Source organism: Microtus ochrogaster, chromosome X, assembly GCF_000317375.1.
Source record: "Microtus ochrogaster isolate Prairie Vole_2 chromosome X, MicOch1.0, whole genome shotgun sequence".
Classification (NCBI taxonomy): domain Eukaryota; kingdom Metazoa; phylum Chordata; class Mammalia; order Rodentia; family Cricetidae; genus Microtus; species Microtus ochrogaster.
In genome coordinates, this window is record NC_022026.1 from 6,634,391 (window position 1) to 6,655,891 (window position 21,501).

At 38.7% G+C, this 21,501-nt stretch overlaps 1 protein-coding gene across 3 annotated transcripts in view; it reads right to left on the minus strand.

Annotated features, from left to right (window-relative positions):
- Positions 1–1,110: 1,110 nt before the first annotated feature.
- Gria3 (glutamate ionotropic receptor AMPA type subunit 3) overlaps positions 1,111–21,501 on the minus strand; it is a 286,862-nt gene continuing 266,471 nt past the window's right edge. Inside the window, exons 14-16 of one of the 3 annotated variants that reach the window (XM_005358429.2) lie at positions 11,187–11,301; positions 8,378–8,625; positions 1,111–3,356 (exon numbers count right to left, since the gene is read on the minus strand). In XM_005358429.2, the coding sequence (XP_005358486.1) occupies positions 8,380–8,625; positions 11,187–11,301 (361 nt within the window). In that variant the 3' untranslated portion in view covers positions 1,111–3,356; positions 8,378–8,379. Of the gene's footprint in view, positions 3,357–8,366; positions 8,626–11,186; positions 11,302–21,501 lie in introns of all 3 variants that reach the window. The other 2 variants (XM_026784914.1, XM_005358430.3) reach the window with 2 other exon arrangements.

Sequence of the window (21,501 nt, forward strand, 5' to 3'; positions counted from 1 at the left end):
GACTAGCCTCCCATGGATATTGACTAAACATGGCATATCAAGTTGTAGTAAGACTAAACACCTCACCTTGTATTAAGGCTGGGCAAGGCAACCCAGTATGAGTATTAGGGTCCCAAAAGCGAGCAAAAGGGTCAGAGACAGCCTCTGCTCACAACGTTAGGACTCCCACAAGAAGACCAAGCTACACAACTGTCACATATTCACAGAGGGCCTAGGTCAGTCCCATGCAGGCTCCCTGGTTCATTGGTTTAGTCTTTGTGAGCACCTATAAGTCAAAGTTAGCTGGTTCGGTGGGCTTTCTTACGATGTCCTTGATCCCTCTGACTCCTAGAGTCCTACCTCCCTTTCTTCAGCTCAATTTCCCAAGCTCAGCCTTATCTTTGACTGTGGGTCTGCATGCGTTTCCACCAGCGGCTGAATTAAGCCTCTTTGATGACTACAGGGCTAGGCACCAATTCTGCTATACTCATAGACTGGTTCTAGCATTTTCTGAGAGTCTTCATTCCTGAATTCTCTGTACCTTCATCTCTTTAGCATCTCGTTTACACTTTCCTGTCTTCTAAAAAATATTCCCTCTCTTCCCCTTTGACCAACACCGCCTGTTTTCTAGGGTGACTATACTATAGAACTGGTCTGTATTTAACTTGTTTCATTTGTCACATAAAGTTGCATTCCATGTTCACAATCTACAAATCAGGCTTGATGATTAGCTTTTCATGTCTCCCTCAGAAATTTAAGACCAAATCTAGTCCCCCGCATTCTTTCATTACCCATACTACATTGGTGAGTCTTGATTGAGTAAAGGTTCTCCAGTGGAGGAGGGGAAAGCTCCCTAATGGTTGTTGAAAATGCAGAATGAGAGGACAAAGCCTTCAAGTCAAGCTAATGTCAAATGTGGGGGTGAGGCTCAGTTTGGCTGAGGGGCCTGGAGTCTGCAGGCTGACTGCTTTGCAGTTGCGATGGGGAGAGATGCAATCTCCTCATAGTAAGGAGGCTCTTAGAGCCCCGGCAGGGCTTCAGGTGAGAAGTTAATTAGTGAATAATGACTTCTTGGCATCCATGCCACGTAAATTGGAAACAGCAGCTAGTCAAAGAGCAGAGACAGAATTCTTTCTTTACGATTTTATTTACAAAATGTATTAAAACTTTGTACAATACCTCATCGCAATGAGGTTCAGTAATTATGCCCGTACATGCAATTTACACTTTTACGGCCATTAGTTTGCTTGGCAATTTTTCTGTTCACTGAAGTACAGCTTTAACAACAAAAAGAATTGGAAAAAAGATCCTCAAGTGACTACCACCAAAATCCCATAGCTTGAAGTTAATAGTAGAAATTTGAAGCAATCAACATTTTTTAAACATGCAAGTTTTTTTTTAAAATAACAAACCAATTTACCCGCTTCTTAATCTCAGTAAAGTTTCCTCTCTGAAAAACTGATTTGAGTCAATAAACATACATTTCTCTTTATACAGTGCCTAGGAAAACATTTGTGTTTAGGTTTGTTGGTTTGTTTTATACAACTTCATATTCACACAGCGTTAGCTTCCCGCACTGGGACATTATAGCATTCATAAGTTGAAAAATCACAGTTTCATGAAAACAAAACAAAACAAAACACAACAGCTTTCTTTTGTATTTAATACCATTTAAAATCTGACAGGTGAGTTATTTGCTTATGACACACTTTCTGGAATGAAAGTTTATATTACACCTTTCTGGAAATGTTTCATTGGAACGAGACCTCTTCTTTTCTTTTCTAAAGACGAGAGCAAATATGCAGCGAGTCAACTAAGCATCTAAGGGTCACACTTGGGAAATGAAGGTGGGCTCCTAATTTGCACAGTCTGGAAACTTTCCAATGCACGTTACTGATGAGAGGAAACTATTGAACTACATAAAGCATACGTCGTTATATAGGAGGCAATTAGTGAGCGGAGACTGTTTCCTCTGACTGTTCTGATGATGCCAACAGCAGGTGTGCAACAGTTACTTGACAGCCCATGGAGCAGTGGAGCGATCTTCAGTGAGTCAGTAGTGAAACTGCTCCAAGCAAGGACCTGGGAGTGATGCTGAGGTCCTTCAGGTTAGCGATAGGTTTGGGAATGCATCTTAGTCTTTGCAAACTAGAAAAGGACACATGCAGTCTGACGGAGAGCCACAGGCAGGCAGTAACAGGCAACAGCTGGTCAAACAGACCTAGCAAGAGTAAAGTCAGATTGAGAACTGTGGTCTGAACCCACTGGCCTGCCTTGAAACACGGTCCTGTCTCCGTGTTGTACACTTGAAAGGCATACTTAGCAGAGAAAGCAGAGCTAAACACAGTGTTGTTTCTGAGAAAGATATTCCAAACACAACTGGGAGAATAGGCAGCATTTCCCTCACCTCAATGCTTACTACTCGGCTATGTTGACTTAAAATGCACACCAAATCAAGGAAAACAGATCTGTGAATGTAATTCCACGCTTCTTGGAAAGCTCCGGGATCTGCTTTAGGAAAGCACCAAGAGGTCTGCCTGATGGTGCCCACCCCTTGCTACACACAGAAGTCAATTTTGAAAGCTCTATTAATCCCTTCACTTCCACTATGGGAAGTTCTCCTAAAGTTTTTCATGAAAACACTGCAAGAAGTCAATAACTGAAGTCACCATTCAGTCTCTTTCCCAAAGCATTTGAATTTTCTTAAGTGTCACATTTACATTCTAAAGCTATACACATTTTAGCAACATCAAAAGGAAATAGGGTGCACAGAACATCACCACCAACAGCAAATACCAAACACATGTGGTCAGCAGATCCTAGAAGAAATGCCTGTCTGTCTGCTCAAACACTGGGAGACAGACTTTTTTTAAAAAAAAATCAGGAGGAATTACTTCTTTTAGTTAAGATGGGTCTGTTTACTGAACTGGAATTAAATTTGTGTGTGTGTGTGTGCGTCTTTGTGTGTGTGTATGTGCATGTATGCGTGGTGTATGTGGCGTGTGTTTAAAGAACATGGTTTTGTATATTGTGCAGTGGTATCAAACAATGGCTTTTGTTGAACTGATTTTTTTTTATAATATTTTTTTTCGCGTACTGGAATCTTGCATGTCCACTTTTTTGTTGGTTTTATTTTAATTTTTTTCAAGCAAAGCAAAACAATTTCAATGATGGTTTGCGTTGTCACAAGTCTCAGAGTGTTCCATAAGGCACTGAAGGAAAAAAAAAATCAGTTTTTCCTATTGAAAGGTCATTGCACCATCAGCAATCTTCGTGTCATTCCCGACACCAAGGAAAGTGAAATCTGGCTCAGGATCCTTGAAGCAGCCACATCTTCAGTGATTTCCTCTCATTGCCTGCTTCCAGTGGAAAGGGATCTGCAAAGGCAAGGGGACATTACAGTGTGAAGGGACATTTTACTGGGAACCAAGACATTTACTAATGGCTCACTTCACTTTGAACAACAACAAAAAAAGTGATTGTTCTCTTCAACTGGCATTATTGGAGCCTTCCCCCACCCCAGCTTGACTGCAGGTCTGGTTAAGATTTTCAACTGGATGCAGATGCTTTGGAATAGATAGATTAAATAAGGGTGATTTTCTATCATAGGTGTGAGCTATACTAACATGCAGGAAATCTAACTCAAGACTTTAATCACTCAGGGTGTAGGTATATTAGAAAGTTTTAGTGACATTTAAATAGAGGTAGTCAGGACAAATACATTGCAGAGTATATTCTGATTGCAGATGTGACCGGAATTGTTTTCCCAGCCCAGGACACAGGGTACACGAAGTTACTGATTACTGAATTCAAATCCATTTTGACTATGAGAAGAAAATTTATTTGTTCCCTGATTGGGGACTGTTCATTTCTCTTAATACCTTCAACCTTAGTGTTTAAAGTCTGAACGTAACACAAGGAGTTTAAAGGGCTAGCACATTCTAGAGAACAGGCAATGGCAGTGATACCCATGAAGGTGTTTGCCTTGACATTAGTGGCCTGATTGAGAGGATACTGGTAGTCCTCTCATTTTTATGGCCTTGACTAGATGTAGGGATCTATTGCCCCTGACTCTGTAAACTCAGGATCACACCCCTTCTCAATCACCTTTCTCTGTATGCTAATGGAACACTCATTTGTTTCTCTTTAGTGAACCCTGAATTTAGGTTGAATGAATAATATCATTATATAACCCTGGTTCTGGAATAAAAATGTGTGAGAATGTTAAATATGTGTGCAAAGAGCCAAAAAGTTAACATGGAAATAGGAAAAGCTATATCCCCAAGTCCTGACTCTTTCTTTCTTATGGTCAATGGTATATTCTTATCTGGAGTCATATTTCTCTTTCTTCTAGTCAATGGTATATCCTTATTTGGTGTCATCTCTATTTTTTATAGTCAATGGTATATCTATTCTTATCTGGAGTCATTTCTCTCTCTCTTTTTAATGGTCAATGATATATTCTTATCTGGAGTTACTTCTCTCTTATAGTTGATCAGTAATATATCCTTATCTGGAGTCAACTCTCTCTTTTTCTTATTGTCAATGATACATCCATATCTGGTCTTATAACTCTAAGAAAGGGACTTGACCTCTCAGTGACTGTTTCCTGCTTCTAAACAGCAGGAGGGGAAATACCATCACTACTGAGATAAAAGCCCTCTGAGGAAAAAAAAAAACATCACTGCCTCAGTTATTCAGAAATTTGTCTCCACTTGACATTAAATTTTTATTCTTCTTTCTCTTTTTAAAAATAACTCCTTTAAGCGGTAAAAAAAATCTCCATCAAGAATGTCTATGCAAGTTGGGCCTGATGCTCACATCTATAATTCCCAGCACTTAGAGGCTGAGACAGGAGAGCTGCTGTGAGTTTTAGGTCAATGTGGGTTACAGAATAAGCCCCTATAGCAACCTTTCTTCCACCCAAAGAATATCTACATATAGGCTGCCAAAGGAAAGTTGATCACTTTGAAAATATTAATATTTCATTAAATGGAACAGAGTTGACCTAGAGGAAAAATGGAAATTCCCCCCAGTTCCAGGTTTGTTGAGGTCTTTCCAATGACAGGGATTTCACAAACATCACTGAGGAAGCCAAAAAAGCTAGATGTAGTTTTGTCCAGTCTTGAGGAAACTGGACGATTTCTAAAAGCAGTTAAGATAGTCATCCGCAGGGAACAGTGAGGAGAAGTCACTTGCCAGGGAATCCTCTGAGGTGGGGTTTACCTTTAATGTCTGGTCAGTAACTTAGAGAGGTAACAGGCTGTCAAGAGAACTTTTGCTCTTAAGTGATGCTAAACAGAATCCCAAATCGAGACATGTGTTCCTGAGACCAGTAAGTATGGCGTAGAAAATGAATGGAGACTCTATAGCCTTACTAAGGTGCCTTTTTATTAGACATATTTTATTGGATCTTATTCTTCTGGGTGACTTAGACTGAGCACACTTTCTAATCACTTAATGGTCTTATAAACTCATGAGGCAGGCCCTGATAATTAGCAAGACAAGGAAAACTTCAGGTCAACTCAGAAAACTAGAAACTAGATAAGAGATCAGAAGGTATGTAGAGATATTGTAGAACTTGTTTGGAAATCATAGGTGAATAGGGGAGGCACCAAATCTCATAATGACATGGGCAGAATGGGCTGGGAATTTCTTTTATACAGAGGTTCTTCTAGGGCCAGAGATGACTACTAAAGAAGTGGGTAACTGAGCTGCAACCATGATGGTACTGGTGTCTGCTAAAGTGAAATCTTTACCTTAATTAGCCAGAATTTTGCTCCACAATAGTAGCACATTCAAACTAACTAGAAGAAAGCCAGAAAGCTACAAATTATAGCAAGCTAGGTTTTGAGGCTATTCCATCTAATATGGTATTCTATGGCCTCTAATTTAAGACTATAATGACATGTTCAAAGGATTGATAATCTAATTCTACCTCTTCCCTTCTCCTCTCTTTTCTCCTCCCCACTCTGTCCCTCTTCTTCCATTCTTTTTTCCCTTTCTCTTCCAGGTTCCCCTTTCCCATCCCTTCTTTCTTCTGAAATTTTCTCTAGAATCTGTTAGGATCCTCAATCTCAGAAGATCTCCGTGTAATTTGTGATTGAAAAACATTATTCTAGGGATTTAACTAGAGACTGTATATAATAATTGGAAAGTATGACCGTAATTCTTTTTTAAAAATATTTTTATGGTTTTTATAACTTTATTTTATGTGCATTGTGTGAAGGTGTCAGATCCCCTGCAACTGGATCTTCAGACAGTTGTGAGCTGCCATGTGGGTGCTGGGAATTGAACCTGGGTCCTCTGGAAGAGCAGTCAGTGCTCTTAACCACTGAGCAATCTCTCTAGCCCCATGACCATAATTCTTTGAGCTAGGAATACGTATAGTCGTATATGGAGTGGCATGTACAAAAGTGGGCTATGAAGGGTCTATGCAGCTTTCCAAATGGCTTTTAATGATATCTATATTGTTTATGTTTGTTTTTGTACATGAGTGTTTTGTCTGTGTGACTATAAGCACATCACATATGTACCATGCCCATGGAGGTCAGAAGAGGGCATTGGCTCACCTGAAACTGGAGTTCCATATGGCTGTTCACTGCCATGTGGATGCTGGGGACTGAATGCTAGCCCTTTGCAAGAGCAACAAGCGCTCTAAAACTGATGGCCTTCATGAACAGTTGTGACATAAACTTACTATCTCTTTTCAAATTGACAAAATTGCACTAAGGTCTCGAGTTTCCTGAAGACTAGCAGACTACAGATTGAGGAGGCAGGGCTGTACTTTACCCTTAACCTGCCACTACCTAGTTGTATTGCCTTGGACAAGCCACTTGCTGTGATTAAGTTTTAGGTGCCTGAGAGAAAATACTGCCTGCTTTGTTTCATCGCAACTGAGGGAAGAGTTGTGACAGAATTGGGAAAACTGCTATACATTCTTAAGATGCATTAGATAATTGAACTTCAACTCCTTGGGATTTGCAGCAATTGTGCTAGATTGAAATTGCTTTTTTACAGTCCTACAAAAAAAATCAAATAATGTGTCCCCAACTGAATTGTAGCATCAACTAAAAGCACTAGCACACGAGAAAGTTAAATGATTGCATGCCAATAGTGCTAATGACGGATGAACTTATGGGTTGAACATTCACAAATATAGTGGAAACAATTTGTTAACAGGTTAGTTCAGTGTACTGGGTGTGTAGTAGCTGCAATCTGTAGACCAACAGGACAACCAGCAACTTCATCAAATAAAACGGTGCTTTCCACAGTGATAGCAAATGATTTTGTTTGGATAAAATGTCTAAAAATTGACTAAATATTTATTTGCAAGCTTACATATAAGAGGGTCAAGTGTGGAAGTCTTAATAGAAATTAGAGTGTATTAACATTGACTGACGAGCTCTAAGTTAATCATTTAAAATAAGGAATAGGAAGTTGCTAATTGTTCTGTTCCACTTTCCATAGGCATGTCAGTTAGGCAAATGTACTTGGAAGGTGGTAAAACTATTCTTTGATATACTTGTAGAATGGAGGCATTATTCAAATACATGCTTGCCTAATAACTTAGAGGAGTGATTGGGGGTCAGGTTTTCCTAAGTATTAATTTTGATTTGGTCAGCAGCAAGGAACCTAGACCCTTACTTACCTGAGCACCATCAGTTCCAAGGAAGGGATAACAAAGGGACTCAAAGATTAAGAAATTTGCTTCATGCTCCCACTGATTAATTAGAAAAACCATAACTTCCCTACCTGAGGTGGCAGGATCTTGCTTTTATTTCCTAGTTTAAACCATAGATCCAGAATATCTGCTTTCTTTAGAACTATACTATCTAACATGGTAGCCTTGGGGCACATGTAACTATTGAGTATTTGATATGTTGCTAGTATTGCTTGAGGTATGTCCTAAGTACAAAAGCATCCCAAATTTCAAAGATTAGTATGAATAAAATAACATAAAATGTTTCATTCATTTTTTAATATTCTTGTTTACTTGACAGCAATTGGAATATATTTTGATATCTTGGCCTCAGTGAAATGGGTCATTGAGATTAACTTCAGTTGTTTTACTTTTACTATACCTACTAGAACAGTTAAGTGTTATTCATGTGGGTCACACATGTTACTCACATACATTTGTATTCAACACTACTGCTCTAAGAATTATCTCTTTTTTCTTTTGTGCCATAGACAATAACTTAATTCTAATTATGCTTTCAGAAAAAGTACTGCTCCCTGACAAGAGACAACAATCATTGTTTACATGTAACTAAATAGTAGCAAAACACAATGCTAAAGTCAAACCAAAGTAAAAAAAAACAACAGAACAACAACAACAACAAAAGTTAACACACAGAAACATAAGGCTGATTAGTTTACTAGACCTTAACCGTACCCCTAGATCTTAACACTTTCTGTTCCATACACGTTGTAGCCTTCTCTGTATGTAGCATAATTCTGAGTGTTGGTGGCAGGAGCAGGCTTAAAGTTTTGGGTGTTCTTTGTAAGTTTCATGCGTTTTGACTCTGCCCGTGATTTGTAACAGAATTCTATCAAAGCCACCATCATGGCCAGACCCAGACCTCCGACAAGTATATAGAATACGCCTGCCACATTGCTCAGGCTTAGAGCACTGGTCTTGTCCTAAGAAAAATGAACAAGGCGATTAGTTCTTGAGGAAAACAAAGGCAATAGGACATCACAAGACATCACAACAGTATAGAAAAGGTCTAAATTGTAAAATAACTAAACATTGTGTAAGTGTTAGGACTCAGCTCTGGAAACGGGCTGATATTTCACAATGACCAGCAAGATGCTAGATTGTGCTTCTGTTGACAGTTTTGATTCTCACCTAAATGTCCTTTAGTTTTTATTCTTTATGCCTCTTAGTATCTCCAAATGATTAACACAGTGTTCAACCCCTAAATATGAGATCATTCGTTCAGGGGAACAAAAGAGTAAACACAAGCATAATGTATCTCTCTGCTAGCCTAAACACACACCGTTTTCCAGAGTTGAGCCATGGCATAATCCCTACATATGTAACATTCTTTTCATTTGGGAACTGAAGCACTCTTTCCCCCCTCTCTCACAATACCCCTTTCCCCTTGTTTTCTCTGTGACAAACTTTCTTAACAATTAGTCTTTAAGCTACTAGGTGAGAATATCAGAGGTCCCTTATATTCTTGTGTGGAGATTTACTTCTTGGAGAGTTGTATAAAAAGGGTTAAGACTTCTTTTCTCCCAGCGACTGATACATTGCCCCTTTGGAGAATTGGTTGCTAAGTTCAAAATCAGGACAACAAGCCTTTGTGCTGCTAGAACAAAGGTACAATACAGAGCTGGCTTTGCTCCATCTTCCTGAAAGTTTAAGGGAGCCATCAGGAAGGTCCTTTGTGTCCTCAATTGACTCCACACAAATCAGAAAGATTTTCTAGATCATTGATGATTAAAAACAAAAACCAAAAAATTTCAGCTCATTATAAGGTTTTAACTCCAAGGAATGTAGGACTAATTAAAAAAAATGCTACACCTATCTGCTTTCTATTTAAGGTGGAGCAAAAATCGAAGAAGGTGGTCAGTGCCTTTCAGATAAAACAGCAACTCTGACTAAGCTGTCTGCTTGCATGAAAAAGAAAAAAAAACCCAACTGCTGAACAATGGAAAGAAAAAAATTGGTGTCTCAAGCCCTACCTTGAGGTAGGACACACCAAGGGCCAGGAGTCTTTCTTTGAAAAAAAATAGCATTTTGTAGTCTTTTTAGAGGAAATGTAACCATTTTGCTGCTGAAAGGAGTTGAACAGAATATCCATTTTCTTTTTAAACTGTGGATTTTTAACATCTTCTCTAAATGATGACATAGTAAACAGATGCTGGCCATTGCTGGCCATCAGGACTATGGCTCAGCTAGACCTGATAAACTTAAATGGCCATGTCCTTCTAATTCTATTTTCATGGGAGCCAACTCTATACCTGGTTACTGTAATAAAAAGGCCAAATGAAATTGAATTGTATTTAGGAGTGGGTGTGGGGGTGCCTTATGTCCTTGCCAGCCTCACATATAGTCACTTTTCTAGAATGAAGAACAGGTAGGTGAATAGTAAGAACACCTGTCCCTTATTGGACAGTAGTCATTTCCCTAAGGCAGCCCACCAGGCTAGCTGAGGGGGTAGTTAATAGTCAATCAAGAAACAGACTAATTTCTGGAATCTTCCTCCTACTGTCATAAATGTATACGTGCATGACACTGAATGGGATAAAAGGTCCTTTACATAACCCATGTGGTCTGTATCAGTAACAACAGTTTCAAATTTCATGTGTTGAAGTTTTACAGAATTCCCTGCTGTGGGATGTAGAAAACCAGTAGCAAAATGGTTCGCTGCATGGGGAAAATGAGTGGCATTTCATGAAATGAATTAACTGATACCACAATATTAGTTCAGAAAAAGGAAAAGGCAAAAACTGAAACTAAAACGAACTTTCTTAGGGGAGCAAGGGGCGGGGAGAGGAAGGAGGCGGGGAAGAGTGTTTCATGCTTATCAATGTGATGTTAATCCTGACAATGTACACCCTTAAGGAGCATGCGACTAAATTTTAAAAGTATTATATACAGAGATTCAAATTACACCTTTGGAAGAGAAAAGTGTGACAGACTTAATGAGATTTCAGATCCAAACAGATGCTGAATTTAATATCACAGCAGCTGGGAGGGAGCTAATCATTCTGCTTACAGAGACCAGCCTTTGTTACTTGCTTGACTATTTTCTGACGACAAAGACATATTAATAACCAGCGGTATTTACAACTGCAGTCTCTGACGCTGCATGAGATTAAGATAAAGTACTGTCACAAATGGATCTTTTTTTTTTTTTGAGTTAAGGTTGTTTTTTTTTTTCTCTTTGAACTTTCAAAATGTGAACTACAGTAAAACCCCTTTATAACACAGCTTGTTATTTTATACTTTTGGAAGTGCACTGAGCCAGATCAAGTCCCTAATCAGAAGAGATCTATATCATAATGGGTTGATGTCACATGGCAGGCCTATGAGGCTGGTATTTGTCTTATTTCTACAGTGCTGGTGTTATGAAGGGGTCCCACTGTGGCAGGGTGTGTGTGTTGGGAAGGAAAGCCATTTGGGGGTAGAAAATAAACAGGGGGTCAAAATGTGATTGCTAATCAGTACAAAAAGACCTTCAGCGACTGACCTTACTCCCGGAGTCCTTGGCTCCACATTCCCCCTTATCGTACCACCATTTGTTTTTCAGCTTGTCTAAGATGCCTTGTTCACTGAGTTTCAATACTGCAAGGTTTACAGGCGTTCTTCACGTGGGAAATAACATAAATAACATTATATTATGTTATTTTATGTTATTCAAGCTTCAAACTATTTTAAAACTATAGAAAGCGATAAAGCAGGGGGCCCTGGCCACAGAGTAATTTTAGACACTGCAGGCAACCTGAGCATTACCTTATAAAAAGTTAACACTACAGCAACGCTATATTTACCAGGGCCTGCCCATATCGCTTTGAGTAATCGGCACACACTGTTAAATAATGAGGATAGAAAAAAAGGCACTCTTCAGATAGGCTGTGTGTAGTGAGGAGGGTCTCCCCTCAACTGACAATCGGCGGCGGCAGCTTACAGTAACTTTGTGGTGGAGGCGTGCTAGGTTTGATCTAACCGGGTGTCTTGTTGTACTTCCAGACAGAAAGCAAGTTATGGGTGTGGGAGGGGATTGGAAGGGGACAGGGCCAGAAAAGAAACATTTGTATATTGTGGACCAAGAATAATGAATGAACCTGAACAGAAAACGGGTCCTGAATAAAGAGCATGCCTTTGGATTAATTGTCCCCTAGTGCACAAATCTATTGCCCAGTTGAAGATGATCTAGTCAAGAACTGAACTATACACATACATATCCTCATGCAATGACCATACAGTTTAATTCCTATTCTTAACATTAAAAGTTAACCTTGTAAACTTGTTGTAAACCTTGAAATTTTTGATGAGGGGCATTTTCAACAGGAGAAAAACAGGCCCATGGGAGGTATGTAAGTTAGACTGTATGTCTTTCTGATGTGCCTACAATTAGGTCAGATCCCCAGAAAGTGGAGCGGGGTCTTGCATAGTACAGTATCAGTACAGTATTGTGTAAAATGGCCAACTGGCATTACCACTGTTGAGTGGTACTGTGGGGAAGAGTTTGATAAAATAAGACCTCTTTAAGTGAGAGACTAATACATCTTCAGGAGGCTAGGTTACTGCTTTCTCCTTGGTCCTCCATGACTCAATGTATAAAGACTGTCTTTGAAACCATTGAGCACAATGTGTGAGTCTGACTGGTCTCACGACAACAATGTTTCACCCTGGGAGATTTGTTTGGCTATCAAATAGAAATAGTGACCACTACCCTTTCTTCTTCCTAAATTCCTTTCGAATTTAAAACAAAGTTTCTCTAATAACTTTAGGCAAAAAATGTGTTATATGGAATGGGTGCCCTAATTCTATGATGAGGCAAAAAGCTATATTCAGCTTCTTGTGAACAGTATTGCCAATGCTAGTGTGTGTTGGGCTTTAAAAGAGGAAGTCACACAATTTATGTAACTATGGGCATGCTGCAACATTTCTTAGTTTACTTGGGAGAAGTTGGACCTATCAACATATCTGGTTACAAATGAGACTTCCTGTAGTCACAAAGATCTGGTCTCTGTCATACCAGCTCCTAAACTTTCCTTTCTTTTTCCATTGCAGTTGAGAGCAGAAGGACCGTTTCGGTTTGAGATATTCTGAGATATGTATCATCATTTAAAAATAATATGCAGTTTCAGAGTACTTGGGATTTGAAAAGCAATAAACCTTTAGCAGCAAGGAGGTATCACCCCCTTCTTAGTGCAGGGCATGGTAACCAGAATATCTTCATTCTGTGACTTACAAGTAGTTGAGTTCCTTTCATACTTTTAAATGTTCCTTACATCAGCACTCAAATCCTAGGCTTCTCAAGTACTAACCAGAACTGCAGCAAAGCATCCACAGAACGTTGAGCCTCCTTAAGATAGTATTGGCAGGAAAAGTTATGTCTTAGTTTATTTAAAGGTCAACAAGACCATTGATGGTCCCCAGAGCAAGGTGGGAGTTGCCTTCTCCCCTACACCCCACTACTATTTTTTCTTTCTCTTCTTTATTATCTGTTGTGCCATCGCCATCACTTCTCTCCAAGTGCTGTGCTTTGGGCCAGGTTCTGGTGTGAGATATAGCATTATGGAAATTGCCTCTAGATACAGGGTAAGATGCTTCTAATGACATGAGGGGTGACCTGGGTTCATCAGGACTTTTTTCCCTGTACTTCCTTTTTATTTCAAACGGTTCAGTGACTTCTCATCCCTCTCTGACTGTGTCCTCATCAGGCCTCATTCTCATTCAAGGTTCTGCATTCTTAAAAATACCTCACTCAATTTGTTCAGTACTGCTGCTTTTATTAGATCTTAGGAACGGAGCAGCCTGATTAAAGTTACCACACTAGGGTTACTGAAGGGTTCCATTCTCTAGATACTCTGCTTTTAGAAGATGTTCATAAACATTTAAGTGACATAGATTGATAAAAGGGGGATATGTGGATTTAGAGCAGTGGTTCTCAAAGTGTGTTTCAGGGACCCCTGGGGGATCAATGAAACCCTTTCATTAGAGGATATGTGAAGTCAAATCATTTTATAGTGATACTAAGGCATAAATTGCCTGTTCTCACTATTATTCCTTCATGATATACAAATTCCTTATAGGGTATGTGAAATCATAACAAATTGAATGAGGAAACAGAAATGATAATCCCATTCTTTAGTATAAGCCAAATAATAAGAGATCTGCAGAATGAGCCAGCTTCACTTTTCTAACTATTGTTTTGAAAATAGTTTTCATAAAAGTATATCATTTATTTTGAAATGTACTGTACTATTTTAAAAGTAAATCAACGCATGTGTTCTTTTAAAATTCTTTAGTTTTCATTTGGACATGATAAACATTAATAGATACAACAAACATAAATAAAATAGTTTTAGATTTTTGCAATAATTTTTAAGAATATGAAGAGTTCCAGAACAGAATGTTTTGTAAGCGCTGCTTTGGAGAATGGATGAATTTTGTTGCGGTAGGGGCTGCCAACTATGTACTCCTGCCTAAGCTCAGACTTAGTATTTCAGCATATTAGTGTTCTCCTTCTGACAAATGGCCTGTACCTGCCTTGGGCCATCCAGGAGCTTTCACGGGACAGCTAGGAGCTATTTCCCATTCCAGTTTACAGAACAGGTTACCTTAGTGTAATAGCTTTTGAGGAGGCAGATGGAGCATGTTTTTTTGTCCTCCAAAGGATATTTGGTAATACCTGGTGTCATTTTTGTTGTCAAAAATGAGCTAGGGATTGATACAGGCATCCCATAGGTAGAGGCCATGCATGTTGATAAACATCCTACAATTACAGGACTGTCTCTACAGCAATGAATGTATTCTCTGGTTCAAATGCCTAGAGTGCTGAGGCTGAGAGCATCCATATCTCCTTTGAGACACACAGAGAATAAAGAACTCTGACAAATCATAGACCCCTAGATTGTTAGTCTTTGATTAGAAAAAAACAAAACCAAAACCAAAAGAAAAAAAACCCAAACAAAATAACCCAGTGTTAATGAAATTTGGCAGGGAACTAATGTGTTCTTGGGAGCTTCAAAATAGAAATGAGGGCAAATCCAAACATTTCAAGCAGCAGCACACCCGAGGAACACAATACTTGTCATCAGAAATCACAGATAATGCCACTGAACAAGGTAGGGAGTGCTATGGAGAGAAGAAAGTGCCCCAGTTCTGCATTGCTGTGGGATAGACTAAGTTTCCAAAATGGCAAAGTAAATATGCTTTGACTCATACAGGTTTATCCCTTCCTATGCCTTACTAGCTGCATTCTTAAGTATAACTCAAGTCAACTGAATATATTCACACACTCATACACATGTGCATGCGCACACACACATATACATGCTTGCACACACACATGCATGTATGCACACACACAAACATACACACACACACATTCTGGTGTTTTGAAGAAAAGAGAATTAAATGTGTATTTTGTCATTTTAGATGTGATCCCTGTCAGGATGCTCCCCCCCCCCTCCTAGCTCAAAAGTTTTCTCCCTCTGTCATCCTCCATATTGTCTTATTTCTGGTATGGATTGTGACTCCTTCTAAACACTGCTTCTCAAAGGCATAGATGATAGCTGATGCTTTTGTAGCCTCCTTTATTATAGATTCCCAGTAAGTAACCATTTCAAAGATAATTCTTCAATTTTTTCAGTTTTCAGCCTAGTTCCTTTACATAAGTAGAATAGTCAATTTTATTATTGGTCAAGTTTAATGGCCACTCCAAGAAGGCAGATTTATGGTCTTCACTTTATAATTTATAAAACTGAAGCACACGTAGGTCAAGCAATTTCCTTAAGCCTCCACATATCACAGGGCAGGCTGTAAGGCAAATGAATATACACTGAGCTCTCTACTATGCATTACTGAAACATAGACAAGAGTAGGTAGCTCTCCTCATTTTTTTTTTCTCTTCAGGCTTAGATGTCCATAACAATTTTTTCAGGGACCTCAATTCTCCAAATAACTATCAATCTATCAAGAGTGTGTATATTCCAGCTGGGGCCTTTTACTGTGAGGCAGTAATGCTTCTCATGGTTAGTGTCTTGAGCAATTACTGCAGCCCTTTAACTGGTACCTGGGAGAATTCAAAGTCAGAAATATTTGTTGTGCTCACCTCAATAGAGAACAGAAAGAATTTAACAAAGTGGGTCAGATTTCTATCATGGAAATTAGCCAAACTGTTGCTGTCTGAAGGGCTTGCTATGAACTTTTTGCTGAGCAGAACCCTCAACAGTTAGAGACATTGGTCAGCACGCTGTGAAGGAGACAAAACTGGAGGGCTTTCTGGTGAAATTTCATTGGATCTGGCAATATCCCCGGGCCCCATTTTTCATCACTATTTCTAAAATTCCACTGTAAAAATTTCATACTGTTAATTTTGAACAATGTGGGGTTATTTTTTTAAAATATGCATCTTCCTGAGATACTGAAAACGAAGAAATAGAAACTATTTTCAAAGCACCTTCATATTCTACTTTGTTTAAAAAAATGTTTGTGGCTGGGCGGTGGTGGCACATGCCTTTAATCCAGCAATTGGGAGGCAGAGGCAGGCAAATCTCTGTGAGTTCGAGACCAGCCTGGTCTACAAGAGCTAGTTCCAGGACAGACTCCAAAGCTACACAGAGAAACCCTACCTCAAAAAACAAACAAAAAATGTTTGGGGGTTGTGGCAAGAACGTACAGTTATCCATAGAAGAAAATGATTTATGGCATAGAAATCATAAACATGATTATCAAGCAGATTACCAAGTAGACTGGAGTGAGTACAATGCCGTATATGAATTACACAGTCTTTCAAAATTACAGTCAGTAACTGCCATTTGCTTATCATCTTTTAATATCGGAGTAATATGGTAATTTATACTGATTTGATAGTTAATTCTTTCTCTATATTTTTGCCAGAGAAGATTTATTGAAGAGTAGTAAATTCATGGTTTTTACGTACCCTTTCACAAGAAAGCATGATCTAAATCTCCAGAAGACAGTACAAGATGGTCAGAAGGAGGGTAAAGCTGTTTGTCTAAAGTAACAAATTCACATAAATGTGAAGAGCTGAAAATGGGTATGAAGGACTTCCATGGAACAGTGAGACTTATTTTTGATTGGTTTACAATTCTCCCTTTTAAAAATGTTTATTGTTTTTAAAAATGGTGTGTGTGTGTGTGTGTGTGTGTGTGTGTGTGTGTGTGTGTGTTAACACATGTGAGCAGGCCAGAGAAGAACTTGTGGGAGTCAATTCTGTCCCTTTTACCTTCATGTGGGTTCTAGAAATCGAACTCTGGTCATCAGACTCAAGAATAAGTGCTTGGTCCACTCTGCCCTCTCCCTCCCACATCTCTCCCTCTATTCTTCTGTAGTCCAGGCTGGTCTCAGCCTTCATATTTAGCCAAGGCTGACACTGAATTCTTTATATTTCTGCCTCTATCTCCAAGAACTGAGACTAGAGATTAAGTGCCAGGCAAGCCTGTAATGAATTGGATTTTCAAAAAAATATGATTAGATGACAAAAATTTTCTGCTTCTCTCAGCCATCCACACCTGGCAATAACTCAGTTACAAAGGACTGACGGTATACATAGTCCAGCACATAGCCCATCCAGGTGGTGGTTGTCTAAACTCTAGGCTCTGGCTTATCCATTTCAAAGAATCAATGTTGTCTTAGCTATGGTAAACCTTACACATGGAGATAGCTTAAGGATACGACTACCACTTTTTTTTTCCTGTGAATGTAGATTCCCTATTGTAAAACCTAAATAAATAAGCTTTTTGGTTAAAACAGCTGCTAAATTTATTTAAAATTTTGATTTTTTTAAGTATGTAGAACAATAACTGGATCAGCTTGGAGCCATGCTGTGTTCAGTGGAGTTATGTGAGGGTGCTGAGCCTATTTATCTATAGGGGAAAAGAAGAGAATTTGGATCTAGTAAATTCATTACCACGTCAATATTCCCAAGTAATCTGGTGACCTGGAAGGCACAAGAGAAGAGTTCAAATTGTGGCTATGACTCTGATTCTGGGAAATATAGAAACCCATGCTATAGTGTAGTGTCATTTATCCATTGGAGACACTGAATGATACATTCTGTTTAAAGATTTCACTTTCTGTTTCTGAACAGGAATACTAAAAGAACAAATGCTTGGCAATTAATGATTCCCAAAGATCTTCAATGGTGCCCTTAGGAGGGATAGATATATATGCCAACATATAGGTTGTAGAGAAAAAGATCACACAGAAGCACAAGAATCAATGAGCAAGGATGGTGAATTTATAGATGTAATTAGAAATTTGCTTAGACAACACAATATCTAGGTGATGAAAGTGGAATGCAAATTAAGTTGGAAAAATTTCTTCCATCTTGTTCTGCCTCCAAACATTTGCTTTTAAGTTGCTAATTCTTGCTTCTTGCTACCTTTCTGAACAACCCTTATGGAATATCTTTAGCCCAGTGGAGAGAGAAAAGTTATTCTCCATTTTGTTGGCAACTTTTTAAACTGAGAATACTTCAGGTAGTCATGGTGATCAGTCATCCAGATGGCCATGCACCACCCTTCTCAGTCCCTCATTCTGGCCTCTCTTGGAGAAGCCATAGTACCAGTTGGCATAAGAAGTATGTTCAGGTAGGGGCAGATATAATTGCACAGGGTTTGTTTTTTGGAGTAAATTTGTGGTTAAGAAAGAGAGAAGAATCCTTGCTGAATGACAGGATCTAACGTGAGGCCCTTTGTTTTCTTTTTGTTAGTTAACTTGAAATATGTGTAGTGTGAGGGGATTTACTTATCCATGAGCCAGATATTGGAAGCTATGACATTTTAAAACATGCCCTAAGGGGTGCAGGTGTCTGGAGTCATTCAGAATATTCTATCTCCCCATTTTTTACAGGCATTCCTGCACGCAGGATTGCAGGAGAATAGGGGTCTATGTCATTTCAAACATTTTGCCTTTGGATCACCCTTTGACTATTGCCACTACTAGACTCTGACTGCTCATGTAACCCTCATTTCCATGGAGGAAGATCCAATGATTTGCAGAGTTATGCAGTGCTTAGCTGCTAGAAGCCACCTCTGAGAGGGTATTTATAACCACGTAGTTCACAAATGCAGCTCAAACCTATTTAACTCCTTGCTAATGGGATCATAATTTAATATAAGTGCAAAGAGCAAATTCAATAATGCATGCATATAACATTAGGAGCTGAAAGCTTCGAGTCATTTTTCTAAGGGCCTAACAACGCTAATGACTGAAATGTATTGATGAGCATCTGTGCTTGCACAGCAGCCGCAAACATAGACTTGAAATCTGGAGTTAAAACCAGAGGCACTTCCATAAGATAACCTCTCACATTTAAAGCAAGAGAAGTTTTGTTCTGCAGATCATAGATTGTTCTGATGAATTTCTTTCAAAAACTAGACCTCTGTCTGGTATACTCCTCTAAAACAGGAATACAAAATGTTTACGGGCCATGGATTACTTTACATAGCTTAAATTGTCTGGGAAGGTTACTGCCTTGATTTCTCCCCACCAGAGAAAAGGGGACCAGAGAAGATACTAAGGTGGATAAATGGTATATTTCACTGAAAACTTCCATTTTAAATGTGACTCCCACTTGATGTCCAAGTAAGCTTAAAAAAATTCCATTTTAACATGCATGAGAAGTTCATACTATCAAATTGGGCTGGCATTTATCATATGTAAGTCTGTTTTCTTTCGTTTATTCCAGCAGTATCAAGAGAGGCCAGAAACTCAAATGATGAGTGTCTCTGAAGACATGTAAGTATTCAGGCTACAAATAATCAGCCCTAGCTTGTATCTATATATAGATTGAAATAAATGGTGGCTATATATCAGATGTACAAACGTGGTACAGATTGCAGCTCAAAGGTACATACATGCCAATCTCTTCCAGCACACATTCTAGCAGCCACACAGTCACATCTTGCCTGCATTCCTAGTAGTGATGCTAGACAGGAAACACCAGCAGTTTTACTATGAGTGCCTGTGTATATATACACAACATATATAGATACTATATATTATTATATAACCATATGTATATGTAATATGATATACTAAAATACAGTATTCTATTGTTTTGGATCTATTTTGAAAAGTATTTAAGTGCTAGAAAAATTGAATAAAAAAGTCAGTTCAGCAATTAGAGCATATTTTGCCACTTTAGACTAATGGGTATCAGCCTCACGTGCCAAGGGCCAAATGCTATACCGCTCTCTAAAAAATAGATACTGTATTTTAAACTTTCCACAACATTTCCCCCCCACCCTGTTCCACCAACCCCAACTCCCACCCTAACCAAAAATAATTTAGGTGCATCAAATCTTTCACAGTTCTTTGACATGATGGTCCTACCTTTCAAACAGTGTAGGCTCTATAACCTCTTCAAATGAAATGAAACACAATGATTTGATCTTCAGGGGAAAGAAGGGGCTAAGAAATGCATCATTTCAATCTTTGCCTTGGTCACAGTGTCCTTCCTCTTGACAACTGGGTAACATCATTCTTACCTTCTTGCTTTTCACTCCTGCTGTTCTTTTTGTAGTTCTGATGTTGGATATTTTGGTTGTTTCTCAATATGAAACATATTCATGTTATCAGGATAACAATATATGCAATCAATCAAGTCCTAATCATAGAAACCATGTTAAAGCCACATAGTCTATTGTTTTTAAGTCAAAGAATGAAATAATTAAATGGTATTTTCTTTGTGGGTTACATTTTTTTTCCAATGGTAGAATTGATTTTTTAGCATCATTTGCAAAATCATTGGTTTTGGCAGTAGTGGACTGGTTCAGTTCTTAAGGCCACAGGTCCCTTGCTTGAAGCAGTCATTTGACAGAAAGTGAGGATTTGCTCTTGGGAGGAAGACATGTATAAGTTCAAGGAGTAAATTTAGTCACTAGCATGAAAGGAAACTGTCAAGATCTTCATATTTCCAGGAGGCAGTACCAGCACAGAAACATGCAAACCAATGAAGAGTATAGTATACTCACCCTACTCCTTGATCCCAAACCAGTCTTGGGGATTCACAGGAACTTCTGCTAAGACCCAGGAAGTGTCATCGTTCTGTAATGGTTCTTGCCTATACACATAACAGTGTCAATAAAGTGTCATTGGGATCCATCTTAACCCTGGGAATCCACAATGTCAACCTTTAGGAATGGCTCCTGCCAGTAAAAGATCCATTTTGTTGCAGATAAAGGCAGATGCAGATTCATATCCATTCCCTAAGGACCAAGATTGTCAAAGAGTTCTGGGTGTGGAAGAGAAGCGATTAAGAGATGTTGGCATAGGAGAGGAAAACTGTAGACATACACAGGAGAAGAAATACATACAAAACTGACGATCTTATTTATACACGTGGGGAAAACCGTCATAGTCTCATCCATCTAGCTATCACCAACTATGGCTTTGAGGGAATTTAGAAACAGGCTATCTCCATGTGCCATTTCTTTACTGTCTCTGAATAGAAGACTTGCTAAGCAAATGTAAAGGAATTAAAAAAAAAGATTGCTAGAGATGGGAAAGAGGAAGCAAACTGTTGAATTTCTTAAGAGAACAAACTTTAAGTGTACTTTAAAAGCACACAGATAAAAGTAGATACAATTAATTTTAATTTCAGGGAGCCTTTGAATCTATTAAAATCAATTCCATGAAATTTTTCTCATGTCTGTGACATACATTTGTCAGTTTCTCCTAGTTCTTATATGTTTCAATTTCAACTGCGTTTCTTTAATAATGTTCTACACCACAAGGGCCATCCCATTATTTATTTAAATAATGGTGGCTTACCTTCATAGCTTCTTGTCTTTCATTTCCTT